Here is a 23,864-nt window from a genome sequence, read left to right on the forward strand (position 1 = left end):
ATATTTACAGATAGAGCTAATTTATTTTAACGAACGGTGATGCCGTCAGCGCTTAAAAGAGCCTTCGTTCGAAGGCTCCTTTGGATCGGATCGATTGTTATTCGTCCGCCATTTCGAATCGAACAATAGCATTCACCGATATGTGTGATGCAGGGTAAAAAAATTCCAACCATCGGAATTGTCATTTCCCTTTTGCCTGCTGCTGACCTATTTTGTCCAATCGCAAGAGTATTCGTTTACCGTAAAAATACAGCCTGAGAAACGGAAGGCTCGAGCGCAGCGAGCACAAATCGGGAAGAAAAATATTCGCATTAAAAATAGTATTGATATAGAGACCATTTTGTATTGGTTAGTTCGTCGACAGCGCATCGTTGCGATATTCATGTATCGTTGCAATACTTACAATTTGGGTCATAAAAAAATACGGTTTATAGGAATAAAATGATATTAAAATATTAATTTAATATTTGTCAAGATTACAGGAAGATTTTTGAAAGTAGATCACATCCTAGTAAAATAGCAGAATGATAACTTATTTTTCCACGTTACCCTTTAAAAAGATGCAAAGAGTTTACGTTATATATATATACCTATATTTCACATTAACGGATATAATGAACTAATAATTTAACTATCACGAGATAATGAGCTGTCAGTAAACTAATTGCGGAGTATAATACTTTACCCGTACGCGTCCTCGAGGCTTCGCTTTCCGTTCTGTGATGGCCCAGCGCCTGCAATTTTTCCGTGATTCCGTGAATTTTGTCGGCCAGCGAGGATCCAACATGACTCTCCGTGGAAGTTCCGCCCGGTACGCCGGTGCTATTAACGTTACTGCTGGAAGTCGTGTGCGATGTAATTGCGGCGCAGGCGGTTGTCGAGGTTAGCACGGCCATCTCCTGGGAGCCAACAAACGCGGATAATACGCGGGCTTTTAATTCCCGGCGCGAGCATCTCGTTTACGAGTATCTCTTATTGTCGTTTTTTTATACCGCAAGCGCGCTCGCATGACGCGACACGCTTTTCTGTCCCCAACGTGATACTATTGCGACTACAATACGCGTCTTGGGTCGGTGTAATACTACTTCGTGTGCGTCTTTTTTTTCCTTTTTCCCCCCTTTTCTTTGCGGCCAATTTGCGCTCACGGCTATCTTACTCGCAGCGACAGCAATATCAGCAACCTTTATTAATTTGAACATGCGATGATACGTACTTTGAAGGCTTTGCCGTCCACCCCGCGCGAGCCCTTCCTGACGAATGAAAGGAATAGATGTCGGCATAATTCATCCGGTGTATCGATCTCCAGATACGAATTCAGGAATTTGCGGAAACCCTCGTAATCGATGTCCTGAAACAGCCGAAAAGAAAACGCTATTTACTGAATGTCTTTACAAAATAAGAATTTTAACAACAGATTAAAGTAATAGTTTAATTTCTATGAAATGTTATCTTGATTCTTGTTTATTTTGATGATATATATATATATTATCACTGAGATTTATGATTAAAGCAAAACTTGATATATTTTTAATTGTGCACATGTATACATATATGTTTAAGATATTTCCTAACTTAAAGTAGGCGGATCAAAAATTAAACGAGTTGACGATCGAATTTCTATATCGTGTTTTCTTTTTACAATCGATAGTTACAGTTAAAAGTATTTCCGTCACGATTACCATAAAAAAGTCGTTAATTAATCCGATATACGTAAGCCTCTGCTTCTCGTATTCATTTCGATTCTATTCGATCCAAATGAATTTCATTCGACGGAAGATTAAAGCCCAACGAAACGTGACGCTTCTGCCGATACAATGGATCCCGCAAAGTGCACATTTCGCAAATTGACTGATTACAATTACACCCGGCGACGCGTGTTTGGATTCCGCACGTTCTGGATCGATAGTATTTAATGCAATTAACTATGCCCCGTTGATTGCTATTCACGGAATTCGTTTCACGGAAACTGCGCGCGCTTAGGCCATGTTTTCCGAAAGAGAAGTCTTTCCACGAAACTACCTATCCCAAGTTTTCCTAATGGCACTAACGTTCCCCAAATGCATTCGTCGAAACGGAAAGCTGCATACAATTGCAATGCTGCGTACTGCTGCTGCTATATCAATTATTAAAAGAATGAAATTGAATCTTTAACAAAAATAAAATGTTTTAGAAAGTTTATAGCTGAGGTTAAGGCTCCTGGGTAGTCACCGCGGCCATATTGGATTCTTACTATCGAGGCGAGGAAAACACCCAATTTTTTTGTGCATGCCATTTTCAAATAAAAAGACATTTCAATAAAACATCACTATAGATCGTTTCAGAACACTTCCAAAATTGGCCGAAAACTACCCTTTTCCCTCGACAATAAACAAACAGCCATAAAACGAAGCCTAAACATACGGGAAAAACAGCTGTTTAACGACTATCGAAAGGAGGTGAAAACGTTCCTTCCGCATGCAAATCTTACTTTTCGGCCAATTTTACGACTTTCACGAATACGTTAAACGTTAGAGCACAAGCACAGAGCAAATAATAAAGAAATAGCACGCACAACAAAATAGGTTGTCAACATGTCACAAGACAGAATTCTCCATTGGAGAGAGTGAGAGGAGAGAGTGGCGGCGCCACCGTCAACGCAGAGTTCTCGGCTCAGGGACCAGGAGCCTTAAATAATAATGAAACGATTGAATGAATTACTTTATATAAAATGATTATTGAGTATATCTCTTTTGAGAATATAGTGCGCGTCTCGTGAAAGAAAAGCAATGATAAAATATTGAATTTAAACAACGTCCATTTTACTAAACAAAAAGTCTATCAAATGTATTTATTGGACAGAACGCAAATCAATTATCTTTATCTTTATATAACCATCGCTGTCTACAAAATCGATTGTGATTGAATAAACGTATAACGCAATTGTTCAATGACCCAAAATAATTAAACGTGAAGTATATATAAAAATGCGAATTTATACTGTTGACTTTATACTCATTACACACGTGGATCATTATAGATAATGAACTAGACAGAAAACAAATTTACAAATATTTACAATGTAGTCAGCTGCATATATTCTGTAAATGTGCACAGTGTCAAAGTGGAGAACTAAATTGCAGCATAAACAAAGTTACATTGTACCGGAGTCGATAAAATGTCGGTCACCAAATGTCGAAAGTGTACCTAAAATCCAGAATATTTCCACGCAGCCAGTTCATTCACTTTAATTAAAGCAGGAGCCAATTAAGCTGGATGACGTTCGCTCTTCGGGTAGAAAATTAGACAGAAAAGCGGCGGAGTTACGGCGTCGCACAATCGGAACCGAAGTTCGCGTGCATCTTTGCGTGAACTTTTCTGAGGCTGACTGAAAAAAAAAGGTCAATTTCGGAGACGCACGGCCTACATTCGCTCGACCGAATCTACATGGATATTGGGTCTATCAACCACGGGCAAGTGCCCCTGGTAAAAATTTATTTGGTGCTGTGCTCCACCTTGTAGAATCCGGTTGGGATAGGAATAGCAGAATGTTCGATTCAGTACAGAGGTAGGGAAAAAGAAGCTTATTTTTCGGCCTGCGCGAAACTTAATCAGCAATTTTCCGCTCGCATTAATGATCAACGAGAGTTGCATTGCGTTCGATCTATTATTCATGGTGAATTTTCCAAAATTAACGTTTTTTCTTTCAACAATAGGGAGTTTTTGCAATATCGTCTTTCATATACGGTTACCGTGTCAAAATATTAAAATCAAGAATATTTAATGAAACGGCTTGTCAGTGTAAATATATCGGTCAACTTCACTCGTGAATCTTAAGTATATGCATATTCCACAGTGTGTAATCGCAACTTTTTAGAGTGCTTAATTAAAGTCGAGCCAAAAACCAACAGTCTCGTTGAAGATGAGCTCTGTGAAATGTTAACCTAGTTTCGAGTTTTATTTGAGTAGGATTGAGAGAACCACTGTGACATTTATCGATACTCCTAGCCAAGGACGCAGGGCGTCGCCTTTTACCTTCTTTTGCTCCGTTAAACCTGCGCTATGAACAATAAAGTCGCAAGCAGAAAGTGGTTGCAAAGGGCGCGGTTCGTGCTAGGTCGTTGTAAAACAAACTTCATCATGAACATCCGGCAGGCTGAAAAGAATTATGAAATTATATTTTGTTTCCATCTTTTTTCTATCTGTCGAAATACAAATTCTTGATTCGATACGTTCTTCCTTGCCTCTCTTCGATTAACAAGTTGATGGTAATCGAGAAACTGCGAACCGTTATTATTAGGCTGCCGTTATTATTAAGAACATCTTGCTTCGCGTGATAAGTCAGTCTTCCGTTCTAATTTGCAAGATCATTGCAGTTCTCGCGGTATTGTGTGGTAAATTAAATGGAAATTTTCTTCGACCTTACTTTGAACCTAAGTTTTATAAGTAGACTCGAGTAACTTCAAAAAGACTTCATGTTTCTTGTAGCGAATATAATTCACACCATTATACATATACGCGCAATCAATAATAGTAAAAATGGCTTTATCTCATTTGCAATAAAAAGCTTGTAAGCATATCTATTCAATCCAACTTATTTTAATCTATTAAATTTTATTAGATGCATTTACGTTAAATAAAAAATGTAACATATGACAAATGTAACAAATTATATCATATAGATAGAATAATTACGATCTATGTTTTCGTATAATATTTTATAAAATAATAATTGTAATTATAATTATATTACAATTTTGTTCACTTCTCTCACTGAATATATTCGTTTTATTATTTCATATTCTAATACAATTTTAAAAGTTCCAGTTAATAACTTGATAATTCTCTGTAGTTCTTTTCTTTTTTAATGAGGTTTGATACTTTTTTTATCGGCGAAAGAAATATAATACGAAAGCAACAGTAGATTTTTGCTTGATCTCTATCGAATTTTCACGTAATTTTCCTACGTCGGCGAAATATCTGGTTTTACTACTGAGCCGTTAACGTGCATGCGTCTGTTGGCCGTAATCCTATTTTGTGCATCAATCCCGTATAGCTATAGCGCATGTGGTCGAACGTGTTCTATTATCGACATTCTGCAACTAAAATGATTTAGCTTCAGCAGCCTACGATATATTTCTAACTAACTAGCGCCCTTCATATTTTTATCTTGCGGTTTAACCATATGTGAGCTTGTTACGGGCACTTGATACGAAATATTCAATCAGTTCAACTACAATTCACGCGCTGCGCATATATACGTTTCAAGTGGTTCATTTGAAACTTTTGAAACGGAAGCTTTTGAAAATCATAATCCGAAATGAAAGTTAATACTGACGCGCAAATGCAATTTATACGTGCTTTCAGTGATTTAAATAAAGCTACATTTATTTGATACACACCGATAATTCAAATAACATTACTCGCTTAATAAATTCTAAAGCATATTAACACGGTCCGGATACAGAATATAGATCGTGACAGTTTTCAAACATGCTATATTTGATTAAATAGAAATTAAAACTTAATTTTCCAGCGTACAATTTTGACAACTTAAGAATTCTATTATCAAACGTGAGAAATAGATATACCTAAATTTCTCTTCGTAATTATACGATACTTTGATAACATCGATAGTTGCAAGATTTTTAATGACACATGCGCTTTCTTTACATAATTGCAAATGTAATTATGTAAGATGATATAATAACAGAAGCATGCAAGTGGTAGAATTTTCATCGATTCTGAAGAAACCACACTATGTGTCGAGTACTGTCGAGGGCGTCGTGGAAAGCATCGCGCGTTTACACGATCGCATAATAAACCGTTTTATGAAATAAAACACATCCGCTAAGCGAGGAAATGTTCACATGAATGGCGCAGGAGGTGGCCATTAAGCTCTAGGGACAGAGCCGCTGGGGTGGGGAGGAATCGGAGAGGGCGAAATTCGAAGGGAGAGAAACGAGGTCATCCTGAATGGTCACGTAAGGGAGTGGTGGTGACGTCAGTGCGGCGGTGACGTCACCGTGATGGCGTCATATAACTCCACTGGAAAAATAGGTCGCAGAGGGTGAGAGCGAGAGAGAGAGAGAGAAACAGCCCGACGCATTTCCCGTTCGTTCGATTACGGTATTGAGGAAAATGTGTGTTTTCAGTTAAGTGAAAACGTGTCTTTTCGAGAATGACACATTTTCTGAGATTTCGATCCCGGACGACAATCCCTTGAAATTATTTGGAAGTCCTTCTACGAAAAAAGCAATATAAGTTCTTACTTTCGAGATAATTGTCTTGTCTATATTTATATGATGTCAATATTGATTTAGATATTTTTGTATACTTCAACCACATCGACTCCTTAATGAGAGTAAGTTAACTAATTTTACGTGATAGTTTTAATCAATAAAGAGTTGTTAAGATTTTACCGCTTGAAGTTTACCGCTATTAAAATATTCGATATTATGACTGTACGAGTAGTAGAAGAAGGAAAATCTCCTCATGAAATTTTCATTACGAGAGAAACTACCCCTCCGTATTCGTTTGAAAATTAATGATTGACAGAAACGGAGCTTAATATAAAACATGTATCGGTTTTATTTATCGGCGTCACGGTAATTTTTCGAATCCATGGCACATCCGCGAAACATCGATCGACTAACATGAATAATTCATAAAACGGCATTTGCGTACACTTTGATCGCGTTTAGCGCACGGCAGTATCGACGGGTTTATGTGTACCCGGGCGGCTGTGCAAAATAAAAATAAACACTCCCGCTAACAACAACGCGCGAAACGCTGTTCGTTGCGGAATCCGCGCGCTTACGGAATCCGCAACCGCATTCTTCCCGGATCGAAAATAGCGATTGACCCCGATCGCGCGATCAAGACCATCATGTCGTGTCACGAGCTGACGGTATCACGTCACCTAAAGCCCGTCACTTGTTCACTTCATCCTTCACGTCGATCCAGCAAGCACGCCGCGGATTGTGCTTGCTTCTCGGCTTCGCGTCAAAAGTGATAGCCACGCATTACTGCGTTGTATCGCGTTGCCATCATCATTCCGTTATTCGGTTCTCAAGGTGTTATTCTTTCACGCGGAAAGTATCAACATCTTTAAAGTCTCATTACTTAACTTATCTCGTTACGGCAGGGCGACGTAGTTTATTCAAATAACGATCCGATGTACACAGTAGATTTAGAGCGCCACGGCTCGTAATAGCAGCGACTCTTAAGTATGACCCTCCTTGGAGATAGGGGCAGTTTTACAAGCGAAAGTAATCCCCCGGACCGATGCGAGGAGAGGTTACGATTATTCTTTACTCACTCGCCTTCGCCTTTATCGCCGCGCCATAAAGTTTATCGTCGGATGTACGGGATGTACCTTTCGATACTTCCAGGTTAAAGCGAATTGAATCTATAACGGCTGATCGTTGTCCGCGTTCGAGACAGGTCGAGCTTACACGTGTGAAGGGTACTTACGAGCAGTTTGAGCGGTGCGCGAAACGTATATACACACCCGACATCGACACCCGTGCGATCGCGATCATTCGATAGGAGGTCGGGTCGCAGTGTAAACAATTTAGGCATCAAGAATAGCTCAATTGTCCGTATGTACCTGGGTTATAAGAAGATCCCAAAGGCTGCTCTCGAGGCGGGGTGGCTTCAATTAAAAGCTCTTACGGTGGGGGATCCACACCCTGCTCAAACATAATAAACTTCTCACCCTCACCTGTACAATCCTCGCGATCAGGATATATCACATTACACACATTTTTTTACGCGCCTCCTTTGTATAGACGCGGCATCTTTTACGCGCATATAAACGGCCATTCCTGAGTAAGTCATGACGCTCGCCATAAAACGAGCGTATATTTGTGGTTTAATAACTTGTCCGTCCTCTTCTTTCTCCCCTTACCTTATGAGGTTACGAATAGGAGTGTAGGAAATGAATAAGCTTTAACTGGTAATCGTATTTTCGGAAGTTATCGCCGGATAAAGTGATATACTAACTTTCCTAACTTTGTTAATGTACTATCACTGCGAGGACATTACGTCTTAAAAGGTGATGAAGTTATAAGATTACGAGTTACGATTGACCGATTAAACTTGATATTCGCCTTAAATAATTTCATAAATAAAGTATTACCTTTCTAAGTACAGGTATTGTTAACTTGCAATAAGCTTATTTCAAGTCGGATAACTTCGAAGCAACAATCAAAGCAATAATGATACGACTATACAAGCAAATGTTGTTCTATGCGGATATTTCAACGGCGTAGCGCAAAGTTAATATTCCAAGGTACCCAGTATGATCACTAATTAGCATAACAATTTTCTTTGCTTAAGTTGAAAGCGAACTTTAACTCGGAGTCTGTTTCTTGTTATACAATTCGCGTTCGTTCTTATAAGTTTACTCGCTTTTCTGATCTCTCCTAATTCGATTTGACGTAGTTTGCACGCAAGAGCATTTTACATAAAGAGGGGGGGGGGGGTGCTGGCTATCTCTCCTGGTTCTATACCAGATTTATATCCCTCGCGCGCCCCGCTTGGGAACTATAAAGTTCCATTATCGTGTGAGACCGCTTCTCTGGGTCATTGTCTTTGCGCCAAAGCTCATAACGTTGTCCAAGTGTCGGATAATTCCATAGAGCATGATCGTCGAAGTATATCGGATAGCAGTTTCCCTAATTCAATTTGATATAAACGCCGATGCGAATCCTTTGTGGCGGCTTTGGTCCGTCGATGTCTGGGCAACCAAAGTTCGTCCAAGTTCGTCCAAAGTAAGGCAGTTACTGCGGCAGCTTGCCGCTGAGACCATTTATTTCTGCATAGCACACCGTCGGGAAAGGGAAGATAATACGTTCACCGGGAACAATTTTGTGCGTCGCGTCGTGTTTTCATTATCTACTTTCATTACGTAAATCGAAGAATTTGTGTGTTGAACGTCCCACTCTATGCATAATGAGATGTTAATTCTCGTATATTTGACGACGTTGAGATATACTTGAGATTGAATGACCTGTTATCTCCATGTTAAATGCGAATTTAACTCTTATTTCCTCAGGGTACATTTTTAATCAGACTTTTCCTAACGTATATTGTCCGCTGCGACTAAAACTAACTTATTCTTTTGTACGGAATGTGCGGAATATTTCTGAGCTAAACTTCTTTGTTATTGCCTTTTGTCTTAAGATTGTCCTAAGATAAAAATCCTAATTTGGTACTTATTAGCATCTCTGGAGGTGAAGCATTATCAAGCAAAACTTCAATTTGTATTATGTATCTCGAATATTACTACGAATTAATGCTGCCTTTACTGAAAAATTTTTATTTTCATCAAAAATATCTACATACTGGATTTAGATGTACGCGACGGATGAATCGTCGAGGTTAATTCCAAGTTTTAACATTTTAACACGGATATCGCGCTGACTTTGTACGGAAATACTGTAAAGCGCTTTTGACCTGATTTTTTAGTACGCGGTCTTACCACGTTCGTTACACGTTCGTTTATCGGAAAATTACGTAGAATATTTATGTTGAATGGCGAGTTAAGCTTCTCTCGCGGCTAAGTTTAAATTCGAGCCTTTCCTTGCTCATAAAATCTTAACGAAATATGCATTTTATCTGCTTTTTATCTATGGCACACGCGTAACACGTCGTCCTTTTAAAGAACAATTCCGCCAAGATAGAGAAAGAGACTGAATTTCTTGCCGCTAAACTCAATACCTCCCACAAACTCCGCACGGAGCGGTTGAAAGTGGAGCGAAACGAAAAATTGGGAGAAAGATTATGAAATTCTTCATAGTTATTTGTTCGAGTAATCGTTACAAAACAGTTACAAACAAACTAACGCGACATTTTAATCTTCGAAGTCAAAAGATTAATGTTCCGGCGCGCCGTTACATTTTCCTTTTCTATTGAATTTCCGGCTTACACCTTACAAGTTATACGTAGTACGTTCTAAAACGACATTTAAACTTGAGATACGGTTTGCGCTGCTAAATATGAAGTGAGAATGATGACGTTTTACCGCACCGCGGAATTTAAAAAAATTATGCATTTGCGGTAAATGCATTTATATATGCGTGCAGGAATGCATTTTTAAAAAGTGGCTTTGACATATTTATGTCACCACCTGTCTGAAATGAATTATAACGAGTGTAATTGTTTCACTTTTCATACTTTTGTCCAGATTAAATAATCCATTCGCGATGAATGTTCGCTAAGAATAGCGTGTTTGCATTTTCGAGAATTTCGAACTGCTGCGCACATATTGCTGCGTGAAAAGAAAATCAGATACTGATCTTACGCGATTTTGAAGAGCAAACGTTACAAGTTTGACGTCTTCACGTTAACGTTTTTACATTGATATGTAAATTTGTATTCAAGAGACCGTTATCATCTCGTTCTTTGTCCTGAATTAAACAGCTTCTTGGAAATTTTTCTTAACGCAGCGGAATCTCGACTACATTATATTCACTCATCTTTGTGGAAAAATTCCAGGATTAACAAGTACAGTCTCTTGCAAATTCCTGCGTAAAATTTTGGCAACGATCCAATTCTTACTTAAGCTACTTGAAGCTCAAGTAGTATAAATCAAGTTACACTCACAGGCATTTAAAGAATTCTTAAAGAGACAATGAATATACATGAGACTCAAAGACTATTAAGACAATTAATACTATGATCTCCTGAACAATGTTCATTAGTGTTTGACTTATTACATGCAGTATTCACTAATAATTATACGACGAATAATATGGCATTTTTCGAGTAATTATTCACCCTTAGATAAATTAATTTATGTAGAAGAAATTAATTATGCGAAACGCTGAAAAAGTCGAGTAAAATGATAAAGCTTACGCGATAAAAATATAATTTGTTTTCAACTATATACTGTGGACTTGTGTCATTTAAACCACGTCTCATATTTATTCATACACCTACGTAATGTTGCGTTTACTAGCGAATATAACTAGGGTACTTTGGTGCAGGGATATAATAAACCATGTTTTTCTCTTATGCAATTCACGCTGGTTTATCGGACAGTTCAGCGACACTCATACCGAAGTGCGCGTAACGTGAAAAGGGAACAATACGCGTGAATATTATACGCTCGATTCCGTGAGTATGACAAGCGAGTATACATCATCTAAATATACAATACGCCGGCCGGCCGATACTCCTGAAATAGCCGCCCGCTGTGTTTGTTTCTGCAGTGGCGACTATGTCGTCATACAATTCCATACGCACTTGATGCGGTTGTTTGTTTGTGCGTAGGAGCACCATTCTCGCAGCACGCGTGTGAGGCACGGGCGAGATGATAAACTGTGCGCGCGTGCATGAACTTGTAAGGAGATTATGTCCTTGTACGACATATTATCCAAAAATAGTAAAAATTCCGATCGTGAACGGTTTTCCCGAGGTTGCGCGGAAAAAAGGCAGGGAAAGTTTCGTAAATATACCGTTGAGTAAAAAATACAGTATCGTTAGAGCGAGCGCGCTTTTTTTATGAAAGTTAATTTTTTTGTGTATATTTATGAGATATTTTTTAACGAGTCCGCGATAATATGACAAAATGCATACGTTAAGACTTTGTAGGAATTAATTGAAGCTATTTTGTCTCTTTTATACAGCACGCTACTTACAGTAGTTAATGAAGGTATAAGTCAGACACCAAATAGATAAATCTAAATTGGATGCAGATAAAGGTTATGCAAAAGGATAAAGGTTACAAAAATGTCAAGTCAGCAAAAAATGAGGGAATTTAGAAATAATTTGCATGTGGTGTTATCTGGCAATATACTTTATTTCGGCTCGTTCACCCGCGCCAGAGATCAAGGTATAAACGACGTATCATGATTGTCTCTGGATTGGATGAGTCTTGCCATTCTAGATGGGATGTACAGTATAGCGAGATAGTCACGAAAATACGAGAAATATCAGGGCACTGGCACAAATCGCATTTGATGCTTCTTTTATTACCGTAATCTTCTCAAGATAGTATTTATAATTTTCTTTTTCAATTCCTCTCTCCTTCTCTCACTCACTCTTTTTACGAGTATTTCTAAGATTTATAAGAGAGAGATTTTAATTTTAATAACATCTTTATGATTTTAAAACAACTGTTGCGTATAATAAAAACTGTTAAAAATTTTCCCTCTAACTTCGTGTGTTCGTCTTTTTAAAATATATTTATTCATAAATTCATAAAATTCGTTTTTCCAGGGCTTACTGAATCTCTATTTCTATGCATATAGAGAATTATGTCCCACGGTTTCATATATTATTTTGCAATATCCATGTTTATATTACTTCCGTAAAACCGTTTATGTTTTTTTAAAGAGATAAATCATAAATTATACATATTTTCTGTAATCTTTTGCCAGATGTACAATAAATTCGATAGAATTATAAAATGTTTTAAGACCTTTTTTAATAAGGATTAATTCATGTCGGTCTCGGAAATGGTGAGATCGGTTTTCAGATTCGTTATCAAACGGTGTACATGCGCCATTCAGTTTTTGCCTGATAGCTCTGCAGTGCACATGCATGTGCATTTCGCTCGATATTACATGAAAGAGTTATGTGAGTATGAATCGTAAAAGCAGATTGATAAGAAATACGCTAAAATAAAACCAATTTTTATCTTTAAACCTTATCGAAAGGGTAAAGGTTTTTTCCACATTTTTTGACAATAAAATTCACGATCCACTTATGCGAATATATTTCTTTCTCTAACGAATAAAAGTTTCGTGTGGCGATGAAAAAATTTACGATCGTGAAAAGCTTTTTTGGGCAAAGTTAGGGGAGTTAGGGTAGTTTAGAATAGACAGAGCCAAAAAATTGCATGGAAAAACGCACAGTTCGTCGATGCGGTGATGTAAATGTTGTAACTTTAAAGAGGTAGTGACGTCGTCGTATCAGAGATGCACACCAGATGCAATTCCGAGGGCACCGACCTCGGCTACCCTGAGCAAGCACTGAACTGCAGGTAGTGACGTCATTGACAAAGTCTCCCTCTCTCGTTTCCATGGATACAATGACGTCATACTTTCCGCGTGATGCATATGCAGCGAATTTTCGAAAATTGTATTTCATGCGAAATATACAAGAAAAGCAAAAATATTCAACAGAGATTCCTGTTTTGTCTTGAAGACGGAATTACAAAGATTTTTTTAATCCTCATAATTCTGATTCTGATTAGTTCCAAAAACTTGAAGGTCGTGATGTGCAATATGTAACGAATCAATAATAGAAATTTTCTCAAATCTCGCGCGTGTCTCTTCCGAAATGTAAGAAAGAGAGAAAGATCGTTATATAGTAGAAAAAGGATTAAATTAACTCTGATTACTAGTGAAGCCCAGCTTAACTTTGCCTTTCTGTATTCTTCGTTTTTGTAGCGTCTCTTTTCATTCTCTGTCGCTTATCCGCTTTGTGAATGAAATGGAAACTTTATATTATGCGAAAATGCAATCCCGACAAAACGCTTGTTCCATTTAAATTTACATTGTAACACCTAATAATGTTTGTACAACGATACTTTCGTGTGCTTCGCCACTGCAATCTAATAGATTTGCGATGTTTCTTTGCTTATTAAGTTACTTTTAAGCTGTTCAAAATTTTTATGGTATGATTTGAAGCACATCTCCGAATAAATAATTTGCACGTTTTATAAATCTTTCATGATACTTTGCAAGTAAACTGTCACGCGACGTGCAGAAGATCTTATTTCGAATTAATAAGTATAATATGATTTATAGTGCCGAGTTAATCCATCTAATGGTGCGTGTCCACTTGCGAGTAAGAACTCTCGAGAGCAAAAAGAAAGAAAGAGAGAGAGACTCTCGAGAGTATCTCTCTCTCTCTCTTTCTTTTTGCTCTCGAGAGTTCTTACTCGCAGGTGGAGACGCACCATAATATCTTAGATTGATATTTATTCAGCTGGTAAATAATTTTTTCATTGAAACCGGGAGACGTAGGAAACGCGGCGAGAGATAGTGAATGAAAAGAAGGCGACAGCTCCATCCTCGTTTAATACCGATCAAGTCGAATCGATCGGTGTCGGTCCTTTACAGTCTCCCCGTCCGTCCGGCAATAAGAGCAAACGATGGATCGCTCGGAATGTAATGAAGAAAAAGGATTGGATTGGCGGATCAGCCCTCGAGTGCCGCTTTAATTTTGCAGCGTTTCTTCCTTCTGCTTGGATAAAATCGCGCGCACGCGGCTAGCTGAGCAGACGGCAAATATTTCCTTGCGACGGGGAAGACAGCAGGGGGAGTTTCATCGCGCAAAAAGACGAACAGCAAACGCAGCCTCCGGCCTTTTGCGTGTCTCTCCCTTTTTCCCTCGTCTCTGCCTTTCTATCTTTTCCGTCCTCTCGCGCATCGTTCTTTCTTTATTATGTCTTTCATCGGTTTCGAGAAGATGGGTGGCGTTCGCGTCGCGTTCGGCAAGCGAGAAATGCCGCTCCCCTTGCCAAGAGAACGCGAGAAATTTCATCACTGATTACAAGCTCTCTCCCAGCTGCTCCGTGTTTCGCCGACGTTGACTGCCAGTCGTCTAGATTTCAAGGGTTCACCGTCGTGAACGTAATAAAGTTGTTACGTGTTTACGTGTTTTCAGCTGCGCGTTGGGATAACGACCGTTACGGCATGGGCAGCGCGCAAGGATATTACGGTTGCATCCGAATGATTTATGATCTCGAATACGTGCGTGACTACAAAACACGATTGCACGTTGGCGATTTGCTTCAGGATGAGTTTGTTTAATTAAGGGTCGAGCTCGCGTGTGTTAAATAAAATGTTGTTTTGTTGTTTTCAAGCTTGGTCTAAATGATATACCTCGGTCTTTCTTTTTAACGCGAAGATTTTTGAAAATTTCGCGCGATAGCAATAACCTCGTAGAATTATTTCGTGCACTATTTAATAATGAACACGATAAGAAAATCCTCATAGGCGCGTTTTAGACGTCTTAGCTTTGGAAAATCTGAAAGAGAAAGACAAAAATCAAATTTTTTATTGAAAAAGCTGGCCATTATTTGAACTGAATTATTGACGAATTTCTTGATTGGAAACACGCGTCTAAATCTCCTCCAAATATCACTGCGCTCTGAGTATAATATTCGGTAAATGTTAACTCTTCATCGTTGAATAACAGAGCGTGGGCGAAGCGAGAGGTTTTCTCTGCAAGCTCAGCCAATTGCCCTTTTCCGAGTGTTCGCGGTAGTAGATACATTTACCGAGAAAGAGTTGTGAATTATACAGCTCTCTCTCTCTCTTTTATTCTCACTCGCTGCGAGAAACCTCATTCGTGCACCCGGCGATACAAGTTTTTCTTTATCGTCCGCGTGCTTTATTACCGCGATGTTTACGAGTAACCGCTTTGCCTCTCGACATTTTCATCGTCTGCCGTTTATCCCTTTGACGCTACAATATATCCTTCAGCACCGCCGACACTGTCGCCGAATTGATAGCCACTGTATCGGTACACCGGCAAATAATAGGGGTGCTGCTGTCAATCGATCTTTCCGCTCGGCGACGTGACGTAATCCTGCGGGTTTATAACAAAATCACTGGGAACGGGGTTTAGCGTAACTAGACGTAATTTGACACAAAAAGAAGCTAATCACTCATGCAAAATAGAACAATACATGTTTTTATGAACTATATGAACTATATGAAACGCTTTATTGCCTGTGCTCGTTACTGCGCCGCTTTCGGATTACATGCGATTTTCTCAGCAATTGTGATGTGAATGTTTTCATCAGCAACAAGAAACAAGTTTAAAACAAGTTCCATAAAAATGTTTAAAGTAACATGTTTATCATTGTCAATTAGACAATTTCTTTCTGTTTATTTTGAAAATCCAGGCTGAATACATTTAAGAAAACTGTACGTATGTGAGGTGCATAAACTTTCGATGTGATAATAATAGGTATGGAAGTTTAATAATATTCTTCTAGTTGTTGAAGAACTGAAGAAATATGTTTTGGAGTTGTTTTCTTCTCGCTGAACTACATTTGTTTCCTTGATCGATTGCTCTTCCATTCTAAACTCGTAAATCTTTCGCCGATCGTATTAGAAATATTGAGGTACACTACTACGTTATGTAGATAAGGAGCGATTTGGTGGAGATTTATACGGATGATTGCAACAGGACTAGCAATATTCAGCGAAGCATGCGGGAAGAACGGTTTGTAAATCTTCCTCGCGTTGCCAGCTTTCTAGGCCAAGTGGAAGAATCGGAATATAAACTTCGGTTTACTCATCGCGTATGACATTACTTTCTATATTCAACTACGTGAATTCTTTTACCCTTGTTCTGGTTCTTACTGGCTCACTGAGGCAGACGTGTGTCGTGTACGAAAGTGTTGTGCAATATGTACAGTGCTTCTGGATTATCTCGCCTTTACGGTCAAATTAGCGGTTATGTACATAAGGAACTTTGTCCATTAACTAATATCATAAACATGATTTTGTAATGGTGTGCGTTATAAAAGTGTATATCCTTAAAACAAGAAGTTTCTCGGAAATAATGTTTTACAAGTAACTTTCGTTAATTTCTTGCATTACCTCGAATGGAAAATGCTCTTCTCGCGCGAAGCGTGAAGGTAACACCTGTTTCAAATTAATGAAATAGTTTACGGCCCAGTTGTGAGAAAAAGCGTCATTTTCGCCGCTTGAGTGACCACTCGGTGCACTCTTTCGGCGAAACACTCACAAGGCAAATGCTATGCGAAAAAGTGGGCAATATGTATACTGCTAAGTGAAGGGCAACCAGCTTGACATGACCTCTTTTTTTTAACATATGAAAAAAACCTGTGCTTTATTTGTACTCTCCCTTTGTAGTGTCTAAGCAAATTTGATCGTTTAATTATACACGAAAAATGCAATTTAATATGGATATTGCTGTCTCTTATTGTTCTTGTTCTGTATCTATGTATCGTTAAAGAGTAATCAAGTAAGATTCATTAACCGCATTCATTTTCCTAGTAATGAAATAATGTAATAAAGTAAAGCAATGCGCGTTCAACAGAACACTTACAAAGATCTTAATAAAATCTCCGTTGTTTTATTTAGTTTCTAAAAAGACTACTTTATTCAGCGCTTTGTTCGCTATTTCTTTTCATAATCCGGCGGAACAATGAGAGCATGTATATGAGGATATTCCGCTTGTGGTGAGAAAAGGACGATATAGAAGAAAATGAAAATCTATTTGTACATTCTAGAGTCATCCGCGGCTATAGTGGCAGAAAGAAAGAAAGAGAGAAACTCGGGCTGTGCTCCTTGGAAAATAGAAAAAACCAAATCTAATCTTCTGTCGTCAGCAACGTAACAGAACGAAATTGCATTCGCGACTCTACCCTTATAATTCAATATGGAGATGTAGCGTCGCACTTACGGCGAAGACGAGGGACGTGCTCGTTTTATATTCGAGACCTTGCATAAGTTGCAAGTGTGGAAGCCGGCGGAAGAGAGACGGGTTAGCTTTTGCGTTTTGAGGTGCCTTTACTGGAGCATACTGCGCTCCACCGAGCGTGAACAACTTGGCATCGGCGCCTATAATCGCGCGGCAAGGTAACGTGAGATGATCCGAAGAAAATGTAATATCCGTCCATTATCACGTTTTCCACTTCTAAAATGTTATAGTGCCCCCCCCCCGCGGGGGATCGATAATCGCGAGTGGCCTCTGAACGATAACGCTTGAATTTTTAATCGCCTTCGCGCGGAAAGCACGGCCGATCGCGACGTCCGTCATCACGTCGCTTCGCGATACGTTTCGGTGTCGGTTATCACTGTCGGTGGAAATGCACGTTTTTCTCGTTTTGTCAGGTTCACACCGAATTTAAAACGGTATGAATGTCATGTTTTTACGAGGTATATCTCTTCCACAGAGAACAACCACATGCATATACGTGTTCGCGACTGTCGTCGAACGAATAATCAGATGAAAAATAATCAAGTTTGTTTTAATATGGAACACTTTCGTATAAGAGAATAATGAATGTTATATACTTTCTCCAAGAATTGAAAGCTATCCTGGGGTATAATAGTACAGCGATCGATAAGAGGAGACGAGTTAAAAAAAAAAAAAAAAACATGTGTGAGAGGCAAACTCTTCAAGAACAAATTTTTTTTCTTGAATCTGCAATCTCTTTTCTTGATCGGGCAGGTGGACGCTCGCTCGGTGGTCCTAAAAAGTTATCGCGAATAATAGATTTGATCGAATGGCCGAGGAAAAATCTGGACAGCGATATTTTACGAGTTCGATATTTCGGAGACTATACCCAGGCGTCGTAAAACGATGGCGCGAGCTTGACGGCGCAAAAATTTCGCTTTACGATAAATAGCTCTCTTAAAGAGATAGGACAGCGTGTTTCTCGGCAGCTGACGCGTCGCAATACCGTCAAATTTACGTTGAATTACAGTGCCGGATGTGCATTTGTCTATCAATAATTATAAAAAATTAATAAGACTATGAGCAGAAGTATTCTACACGAGCACTTTATAAATCTAATTTTTCAAATCTAAAATAAGTATTTATTTATGTTGGGAAAAATTATTCAACACATAAAATATGGATTTTATGTTATTATATGGTTTTTAGAGGAATCGAATTTTCTGCAAACATTCATAAATTAACCATAAATTAATGTATATACATATAGAAGCTGATTGAATCGATGCAAACTGCATCGCGCTATTGAGAGTCTAAACAGCATTAAACTCAAGTTTCAAGTTAGTAGGGATGCCAAATATCTCAGTGCTAGAACAATTGCCTGCCAAGCTAAAGATCTGGATTCGATTCCTGGACTCCCACATACATTGTATAACACGAGAAATTTGGAATGTAAATGGAAAATAAAATACCCAAAACATGTATTTAATCCCGAGGTAACTGAGAATTATGGTACTATATTACCCTTTAAAGACCAACAATCTCCAAACAGTAACAATAATATTATACAATGAAATATTATAAAAGATAAGGGGTAGAAAACGATATGGACTAATTTAAAAAAATCAAGATTTGTGAATTTCCCACGATGTTTATAAAGCATGCCAGTTAAATTGCCTTCTATCGAGGCGTACGTGTCTCGATATGTTTGCTGATGTCTTCCCATCGAAATACTATTCTATCGCGCAAAATACTATTGTATTTCTATTATTATCGAGACGACAGTAGCAAATAGATTTCTCATTCAGGCAATAGTAGCTTCTTTTCATCTTTTTAAACGAATAACCGAAGTGCATCTTCCTTAGATGGGAATCTTTTAGATTCTCAAAGAGACAAGGGTTGATCCAAAAGGATTGATCCAGCAATTTAAGTAGTTAATTGAGTCAGGTAGCCGTCACAATAATCTTTTCACCGCTACGAGTGGATTTTGGAGATTCTCCTTTAGACAGGATCTATTAGATCAGCCGTGAGTTCGTGTACTCACCGGCTCGGACGCTCTTGTGAAGAGCCAATCTATCCTGATTTCTATTCGCCGCTGCATTCGGGCCAGCGGGTCGATCCAGGACGGACTTCGTTTCGATCGGTCTTAGGATAGTCGTCTAATCCGCCTCGGGAACCCTCCTCCTCGCCGGTTTCGTGTGTGCGTGCGATGATGACGCAGTGACCTCGGCATGTGTGGCGGTCCGCTCTTTGTCGCACCCCCGGTGTCGGCACGCTTCCCTTTCGGTGCGTCAGAGATGACGTCACGTAGCTAGGCAACCGCACCCTTGCGGCCCACGAAGACCCGTTTTTCCATGCCTTTCCGTCCCCAACAGCCGTTTCTCATTGTCCTTCATAGTTACGGGTCGAAGGACGAGCTCGGGGAACGTGTGCACATACACGCCGGGGACGGGTGGTGGCTCGATAAGAAGTTACGTTATAGTCCCTGGGATCCCCTCGAGTGAGGAAGCGGGTATAGTTGTCCGGGTTGCCGGATAATCGCTCGAAATATGTCACACAGTCGGAGAGCATCGTGATAATATAATTACGGCGGCGTTCAGTTCGATCTCGTTATAAAGTTTGTTTCGAAAGTTTGAATATCGAGTTATCGATAACGATGTAGGTTTACGCTGTTACAAACCGACGATACGTCCTCCTTCGGCGAACGAATTTCATCCATCAAACCCTTTATCTCGGTACTTTATCGGCACTTTCTTCACGTGAAGATTCCGAATGAAGGAGCGTAACTTTCGAGAGATTCCGCACGTGAAGCGTGGAACGATAAACGACGTGACGGCGAGTAAAACGTTACTTGCGCCGATTAACTCTCCCATCCCCGGTTCGCCAATCGAAGAAACCGCTTCTCGCGTCCATGGGCGCCGCGAAAGCTAAAATCGTTAATCACTCGCGCATGAAAGTCAAATAACAATCGATTTGTCGCGTCTCGGCGTGGGATGCAGCAAGGTGCATTACTGGGAGTGACATCGATAACGCGATCCTAGGCGACGTGTCACAGCATTGATATATGTCCTTGTCCGTTACCGACCCTCGTAAGGGACTTTTCGCCGAGAATATCCCGTTCACAAAGCTTAATATAGAAACCGTAGCTCTCCCCTCTCACGTTCCGTCTTGTTGTTCGTTGCTGTTTATCCGTGTTTGCACCTCGTGCGGTTATATACGTGTATGCATATAGGTATACATAAGGAAGATAGTCAAGCATGAATACTACACGGGCGACGTGCTGGTCTTTGTAATCCCCGCAAGTATGCCTGGCACAGAAAGGTATATAGTAATAAAATAGCGATTTTTTCGCCTTAAAGCTACACAGATCTTCGCGAGAACGTACGATAACAATGAAATTAAAGATGAACTTAATATTCTTTGTACGTTTCTGCGCGGAAATACTCGTCGACCTTATTCATCTATATGTGCAATTCGCGTGCTTACTTTTCCACGAAAATCCAAAATTACGAGGAAGATGTTTACAAGGGATGGGAGGGGGGAAGTAGCCCTTATTCGCGTGACTATACAAAGCAAAGATAAGGAGAATCGTTACGTAACTTTGAGCTACCCGCATTACTGAACATCTAACAATCGCGAAGGCGCATTCATTCAATTAGCAACAGTGAATTAACCGTCGTCGTCAAAATGAAAACCGCTGCTACGTCTCTTAATTAGCGTTATGGAAAATGCAGCACGGAAAGAGTCGCGAGTGAAGCGTTTCCTCTCCCAAGAATCGTGGATAATATATTCACATTTTCTTGCCGTAATCGCGCGTGATTTTAAATTCTATCGTGATTTTAAATTCTTCTCTTATTAAAAGTATGTTATAAAAAGGATATGCTTTTTATGAGTTATACGAACATTAATGGATTCATTCAGGTATCGATAATAGTCCCTTTTCGGGATTCAAATGACATGTTAATACATCCTAACCAATGAAGAGAGGGGAGAGAAGAGAGAGAGAGAGAGAGAGAGAGAGAGAGAGAGAGAGAGAGAGAGAGAGAGAGAGAGAGAGAGAGAGAGAGAGAGAGAGAGAGAGAGAGAGAGAGAGAGAGAGAGAGAATGCAAACGACGCGGGAAAAAATGGAAGAAATTTTAGCGTGGTATAAGAAAATGTGCGGTAGACAGAAAGAAAAGGAGGGCAGATAGAAATAGTGTAGTGTTTCACGTGCTCACTGCTCCATAATGATACTATTCCCTGCGCAACGAGATAGCGAGTAAGACAATCGACCTGAGCACGGAAAGCTAGGATAACAATTTCTCGTAATGATCCGTCCCGTCTATTTCGCGTCGGATTTTAATTAAGAGGATGCCCCTGCCGAACGTATTTAGCTTATTCGCCGCGCGCCGATTCAAGTGCGTGACGATACGCTCGATTTAAAGTTGATCGGTTTTATTGGGCGAATCAATGAAACTAGCTTCATTCGCGGATTTTTCTAAAAATAAAAGCAGTGAAACCATATAATCTGTGATCAGAAATATCCTGGAAGACAAATCTCTTTAATTAGGCTTGCGCAATATATGATCTTTTATACTCGATTTATAATAATCCTCAGCGTGATAACGAATAACTTTATTTCGTAATTCTGTATACACTGTGTTCTGTATACACTGTACATATTGCACAAATATAAATATTTAGCTACGTGTTGTTTTCGAGATATAATTTTTTGGTTGTATTTTCAGTTTACTTGAAATCTGACGAAAAATTATCCTGCTATTTTATTTTACCAGCTGCGTATTTTCTGCGTAAATATCTTTATATTTTACTACTCTTTGATGCAAAAGTACTGTGAAAAAATAATGAAAATCGTGTATGATCAAAGAATTATAAATCAGTGTACAAAAAATATTCAAAGCAATCTTTTTCGTTCTTAAAAATATTAATTTAAACGTTGAAGAATATTTTTAAAAAACGTATCGCATGTCTGATGCCGAAATTTTTAAAATTGAAGTCACAAATAATTTTGTACGCATATGCCCGGGCAAATCCATAATAAATCCGTACACATAATGCATAATCGAAACGATTTTATTTTATACCTATGTATAATGTGTAGAAACTTCGCTTGTTTTGTCCAATGTTGTATCAACGTTTTCTACGTTGCATCAGAGAAACATTTTTTATGTCTCTTTCTCTTTTTTTAATATTTATAAAATACTATATTTTTCAAATTTAAATATAAAATTATTTTTATACATATCGCTTCGAATAAGAGTTCCGGAAGATATATTATCTACTCTTTTTTAAACAATTACACTGATCTAAATCTTTATATCTATGAGAATGATGAAACGGAATGAACGGTTGACGTACAAATGGCATAATTCTCTGCTTACAGATCCAGTTACATGTTCTTCGAAAGTTCTTGTTTTAGGTGGATGTAACTCTCTCTTTCTCTCTCTTTCTCTTCTCCCTCCCCTTTCCCTATCTTCTTATCGCTATCTAACTTGTTCGATTACTTTCTCTCGTTTCAAGAATTCTGTTTTCGTCGATAGCGGATAGACCGGCAAGTGTACTTTTCGGATTTCTTCTGACGTCAGTCTTTGATCTCATCCGATTTGTATGTGTGTGATTCGATCTTTGAATCTATCGAGATTTCTATCACGTCTGTTAAAGTTTCTTTGGCAACGGCCGTTTATCAATAAATCATAAAATGGAACGGATATTATATGTAAGTGTATCTCATATTTTTCTTCAATATAAACGGCAGAAAATAACTCCGAGCTGCTTAGAATTGAATAAATTTTCTAGCTTTCAATGAATATATTTTGCCGATTAAATCGTACTTTCCAGAGCCAAAGTTTCGCAGCATTGATAATATAAATCGGCGTATTTTCGAAACTCCACAGTTGTAGGGAATTATAGGACTTGGAATATGATGTCGTTCAGACCGTTGCCGCAAAACCTGAACTCCCTCTTGGCTATTCAGTTATGAGATCTCGACAGTGTTTCCTGCACTAACGAGCGAACGCAAGCGACGCTCCGTTCATCCATCGTAATTTTATTGATTTAATGCCGCGCTATTTGTCCTTGTTTTTGTACATATGACATTTCGTTGACTATTATCGCTATCAGACAGGAATATTTCTGTTGCCAATACATACGTATTTATTCAATTAAATTCGCAATTATCGGATCTCAACATTATTGTTTGATGACCGCGTAATTCGTATCATCTGCAATGATGCTTTGGAACAATTAACGAATAAAACTTTTGAATGAAACGTGAAAGACGATTTTACAAAAATAATTACAGCATCAAGTCTTTGAATTTGGTGCAGAGTATTTCTTTCCTAAAGAAATGTACTGCTATTTGAATGTATAAACCATCAGACGAATTCTAATTAATCAGTTATAAAACTTTCCCTTACATGTAAAAAAGAACTTGTATGTAAATGTGATTTAAGAGGGCAGTCTAGGTCTATTTCGCCATATTTTCAAG

At 38.8% G+C, this 23,864-nt stretch overlaps 1 protein-coding gene across 1 annotated transcript in view; it reads right to left on the reverse strand.

The window, feature by feature from the left end:
- Positions 1-23,864, reverse strand: part of Dgk (diacyl glycerol kinase 1) — a 90,443-nt gene that overhangs the window by 16,358 nt on the left and 50,221 nt on the right. The window contains exons 4-5 of the mRNA XM_071770999.1: positions 1,214-1,348; positions 686-899 (exon numbers count right to left, since the gene is read on the reverse strand). Of these exons, the coding sequence (XP_071627100.1) occupies positions 686-899; positions 1,214-1,348 (349 nt within the window). The remainder of the gene's footprint in view (positions 1-685; positions 900-1,213; positions 1,349-23,864) is intronic.

Source organism: Temnothorax longispinosus, chromosome 2, assembly GCF_030848805.1.
Source record: "Temnothorax longispinosus isolate EJ_2023e chromosome 2, Tlon_JGU_v1, whole genome shotgun sequence".
Taxonomy (NCBI): Eukaryota; Metazoa; Arthropoda; class Insecta; order Hymenoptera; family Formicidae; genus Temnothorax; species Temnothorax longispinosus.